This window comes from Topomyia yanbarensis, chromosome 3, assembly GCF_030247195.1.
Source record: "Topomyia yanbarensis strain Yona2022 chromosome 3, ASM3024719v1, whole genome shotgun sequence".
Classification (NCBI taxonomy): domain Eukaryota; kingdom Metazoa; phylum Arthropoda; class Insecta; order Diptera; family Culicidae; genus Topomyia; species Topomyia yanbarensis.
The window spans coordinates 348,650,921-348,656,396 of record NC_080672.1 but is presented as its reverse complement, the minus strand read 5'-3'; the positions used below and the strand labels follow the sequence as shown (position 1 = coordinate 348,656,396).

The following is a 5,476-nucleotide window of genomic DNA, read 5'->3' as shown; positions in this document are numbered from 1 at the left end:
TGTCAGCATCTTCTCGTAGAGCTTCCGTGCCCGAGTTTTAGCCGTCGATTTTTGCCGCTCATCGCGGTTTGGGAAGTTCTGTACCTTGTATGTATGTAGTCCAGCTCTCTTCTTTGCATTCTGGACGTAGCTCTGCGACATGCCGATCTTTTTAGCCAAATCACGGCTTGAGACGTTGGGATTTGCTTTAATCATCCGCTTCAACTTCCCCTCCGTCTTTTTGTTCTCCGGTCCCGGTTTTCTTCCAGCTCCTTTGCCGTGGTCCAACGTCAACCGCTCCTGGAACCGCTTGAACACTCTGGAGGCGGTTGAATGGTGAATGTTAAACATTTTTCCCAACTGCCGGTGTGACAGGTCAGGAAATTCCAGGTATTTGGAAAGAATTTGTTCTCGCGACTCGCGTTGGTTCACCTCCAATTTCGTTGAATCGAAAAACACGACTTCGGGTTTGACAGCATGTAAACAATACACATCAATGAGAAAGTGTGCAAAATTTGGTTGATTTTTACCCATTATGCCCTGTTGAATGTGTCGCAATAATTTCGTGTTCGCCCTTTAGAAGCAACAATTGTCTTCTCTGAATTGTTTGTACCATTTATAAGTTTCATGATATTCAATCCCAAACTTTAAAAATCGTTTTTCTCGAAATGTACAAAATGGCGCTTGTCACAAGATAGCACAAAAGCGACGATTCGTGATCAGAAATTTGAAAAAGGGCCTAACAGTTGAACTCATGCATGATTTACCCTAAAAAATCGAAAAATTAAAAAAAAAAAACGAAATTTCAACGTGGTACTACAATTTTTCGGCGCTCCGCGATGCAACTGGACACATATTTTTTGTAGGCGAATAATAAAGATTACTTAACATCTCCAGTATACTAATTTTTTCAAGCACAAATTTGAAATCAATATAGTTAGGCTATATTTATGTTCCACAGTCACAGGATTTTGTTCGTTGTATATACACTAGCATAATAGACAGGGACTATCGTTATTGCTTTACTAACTGCATATCTCAAGCGAAATATATGTAAATCGCGCGCGTCTTCTTAAAATTTCCTTAATTGAGATTCAAATGCTTAAGTAGATAATTAGAAGACCTCATCAGTATTTTAAGCCCTGAGGCACGGTGCGACGCTCAGTGGACCTGTAATCAAATAATTTTTTTTTATGATGGTAGAAAAAAAACTTTGTATTTATATCTAATAATAATTTAATATATAATTTTTGGCAACGCGCCCCAAATTTTACGAAACGAAGAAGAAAAAAACATGCGAATTGTGAAGCGAAACTAAATGGTAATGTTTTCGAAAAGTTTCTAATATTACACATGTTATAAAAATGAGCTTTCCGTGCTATAATTATCAGGTAGATGACCCCCTTCCCATTATAAATCAAGTCCAGTTAGCAAATTGAACTCGCGAATTACTAATGTATACGCTAAAGCGAAATGTCCGGACTATCAAAATCGCACCCAAATACGAGTATTGGATAAAAAAAAAAAGTCAATCACGAGCGACCATGCACTAAATCCAGTTTCTACTATGCCATCAATTCTTTCTGTTTCTCACTGTATGTATGAAAACAAAAGTTCAATGCAAGCTCGCATCGGTGGGTGAAAGAATTATTATTACAGCATGGATAGATCTGGTACTTCAACTTTTTCATGCGGTCATGATATAAGTGAGCAACGAATTATTTTTTGCTACCAACACGTCTACCCCCGAAAGTTCAACAAAACTTCAATTTGTCCGAGTCTCCCGTAAATCTGGTTCTCCCAACTACGCCGAAACGCCACCACGCAATGAAGTGTTGTCTCGTTACATTTCAAGCCATTGCATTGGCGCAATTACCTAAGCGCGAGACTGTATGGGCATGGTGGATGAATATGCGCCCAAAATCTCAATACACTGTCATCACAGCCGCCGATGCTGGGAGCTCCGGTAATGAGTCGTACATACATCAATTTATTAAAAAAGAAAACCATCTCGCTGCCGACGCTTAGTTTGCATTGGAGGACCATCGCGTACGGAGCTGATTTCTAGGATTGTCCAGCTCATCGCATCGAAGAAGTGCTAACCGCGATTTTGGAGATTCAGCGCTAATTTGTTTGCACGCGCGCGCGTCTCGAGTGAGAGTTTTTGTTGTTTTCTGCCAAAATGCCGAGTGAAGTGTTGGCTCCCTGTCTGGACAAGGCTCCCAAAAAGTACGATGACAATATGCCCGAATTGGACGATTTCTTCAAAAATCTTGCAACGAAATACCTCCGCGAAGACGACAACATACGCGAACAATCGTTGAAGCAATTCCGGGACTGGATCGCCAAGCATCCTCACATCAAAAAAGTCCGCACAGATGCACCGTTTCTGCTTCGATTTCTGAGAACCAAAAAATACAATTTTATCAATTCGTCAAAAATGCTGGAACGATTTTTGGCGGCTCGCGTTCTGCACAAGAAATGGTTCAGTCGGCTGGATGTCGACGAACCGGAACTGGGTGCTCTGGTCGATTCCGGCTATCTGTTTCCACTGGCCGAACGGGACAGCAAGGGGCGCACGTTAATGTTCAGCGAAGCATCCGGTGTTGATCCGGCCAAGTTCACGGGAGCCCACGCCTGCAGAATTCATATGCTGGCGGCCGAGGTGTTACATGATGTTAATGAAGTTCAGTGTGCAGGTTTTGTGCTTATTTATGACTTCTCAAAGATCACACTCGCCCACTTGAATATTGTGTCCTTCAATGAAATACGTATGCTGACGAGAGTGCTAAACAACGCAACGCCGATGCGTACTCAGGAGGTGCACTTTGTCAATACGCCGCCAGCAGCACTGACGGTGGCCAATTTTGCTCTTCAGTTGGCCAACGAAAAGCTGCGGAATCGAGTGTTTGTGAGTATTGTTTCCTTTTTCAGAGTGCGTTCTTCGGAGTGAGGTTTTAATCTGTGACGTGCCTTTTATTTCATAATTACAGTGCCATCGCAACTGGGAAGAGCTCTACACCAGGGTGGACAAGAATCTGCTGCCAAAGGAGTACGGTGGTAAGATTCCGCAAGCGGAGTTGATTGAAAACTACAAGCAGCTCTGTCGGCAGTTGCGCCCGAAGCTGTTGGCTCACGACGAAATGGACATGGACGTTGCTGAGGGGTCGGAATACTGGAAGGAATCCACCAACTCCGAGCTGGAGAGCGGAGCGATCGGTACGTTCCGGAAGCTGCAGGTGGATTGAGCTGTGTTTGGTGCATTTATAGTTAGGTGTATGTGTGTGCGTTAAATGGTTTTATTTGGTTTATTTTCAAATAAATATAAAGGCTATTCATGATTATATTCCGTTGAGGATGAAGTTTACCTTGACTTTTTGTTGTGGTTAAGAAGTGCTTTCAAAACAAAGTGAGATTGAGTAAATGCGTTTCAGAGATTGTTTAATTGATTTAAACTATGATCACTAGAGCTGCATATTTTGGAATCAGCTGTTATGTAATGAAATATTGCAATTGAAATCACTTTGGTGATGCTGGCTCCATAAATCAGGCGGTGAAAACTCTGTAAAGGGATTGAATTATCAATGGTTTATTTTTTATGTTTTCGAAAATTCTTTAAATTTGCGTCTACGCAGCATAAGAAACAGTGGACAAAACTGGAATACGACGTAATGGCCCTTAAATCATAAGCGGTTCCAGTAAATGCGTAATGGAGCGCTCATTCTGAGCTTTCTTGATAAAATATATATTACTCACAATTTCAGATTTCGATATAAAGTCAATCTAACCTTTCACTTAAAGTGCGTACCATTGATAATGTGTGGCCAAATACTGCAAAAAGAAACTATTCAAATAAATTTATAGCAATTCATGTAAAAAATAAAATGGGAAATGAAGTTCTTTGGTGTATTCTTCAGAAAATGCTAAAAAATCCTATAAACTGCTATTTAGTTCAGAAAGACAAGCACTTTATCTAATATATTAATAAACTCGTAACACATATTCTCAGATGATGTACTGATGTATCGAAACATGAATTTTCCAGACACTCCTGAACATAAATTTCCTGGTTGATGGTCCCGGTTGCGATATAAATGTCGCTCTTCAAGTCACAGGAACAGATAGCCTGCCACACGAGATATTTCTTTACGAACTTCGACAGTTTATTGTATTTGAAAACCTTTGCCACCTTTCCTCTTCCAATCGACGTTTAATATTACTATCGAGGAAGCTGTTTAAAGTCTGCCTTAGCTTAAGTTTCATCACCCTGTACCACGCTATCAAACTTCGTCAGTATTTTCATGTACACCTTCTGTGAGCATTATCTGGCCGACTTGTTTTGCTTATCGTCACGATTTGGAGCAACTACCCTCTTGTAAGTCGGCAGTCCGCTTTGTTTTTTAGCTCAACGCACGGTTGTAGACAACACTCCCAGCTTGCTTGCGATATCTCGAACGAAGTGATCAAGGTTCTACTTGAAACATCTTGCCGTTTTTACAGCCTCCGGATTTCGATTTTCCTTCGATCCAGTCTTCCTAGCTGTCGATAAACGTTTTCCGAACACTTTTATTAGGTTGGTGCCAGTGGATTTGGACACATTTCTGAATCTAAACAATTTGACGTGCGATAGGCGCTGTTTCTACTCTTGCTTCAATCTCATTTTCATAACATAACAACAAATGCCTGTGTTAAGGTTAAGATATGTAGAAGCCAGGAAAATCTTATGTAATATTAAAAATTTATATTTTCTCCATACAGTGATGGTATTTGTAGAATGAGCTGAATTTTACCAATAGTGTTGTAAGCACAAGTTAGGGTTCGTCGAGTTACGGTAAATACCGCAACCGCGCGGTATTTACCGCACCCGCACCGCAAAAACTGCGGTGCGGTGAGATTCTTTTTCCAGCGGATGCAGTGCGGGAAATGAGCTTTTACCACGCGGTATTACCGCAACCACACTTCAAAGAATAATTGATAAACACTGCAGTCTGCATTAAAAATGACTTAAAACTATGACTTGTACCATTTGAGAAGGACGCAACTGGATTTATTTTCTGAACGAACGCTTAGCAATGTCATTATTAGAAAAATTCCTCTGTCAGAACGTTCGGGTTTTACTTATTACCCTACAATAGAGAAACATAATAAACATACTGTTTCTAAGAAATACAATCTAAAAGCTGCGTCCAATATAATTAATAATAATTAATAATTATTTTTACGACATATTTTGAAAACTATTTATTTTATACTTTGAACTAAAGATTTACAAACGAACCATTTCAAATACATAAAACGCACAATCCAATCATTGAAAAACAATTGAATTGTACGTAAATTCAATTAAAAAATGCATCATTTCTCCCGACTCCTCTTGGCAATCGTGGAATTAGGCCATTGCGAATCTTTTTTAAAAATTATGTCACCCTCCCCCCCCCCCTTCAAAATCGCTGAAAAAAATCAGGGGCAAATATTTTTTTTTAAATAACCAAAATTC

General features: G+C 40.0%; 1 protein-coding gene across 1 annotated transcript; it reads left to right on the top strand.

The window, feature by feature from the left end:
• Positions 1-2,024: 2,024 nt before the first annotated feature.
• LOC131690389 (clavesin-1-like) lies at positions 2,025-3,346 on the top strand. The gene is made up of 2 exons (XM_058976118.1): positions 2,025-2,890; positions 2,973-3,346. The coding sequence occupies exons 1-2, from the start codon at positions 2,162-2,164 to the stop codon at positions 3,225-3,227; spliced, it is 984 nt and encodes a 327-aa protein (XP_058832101.1). The 5' UTR covers positions 2,025-2,161; the 3' UTR covers positions 3,228-3,346.
• The last annotated feature ends 2,130 nt before the right edge of the window (positions 3,347-5,476 follow it).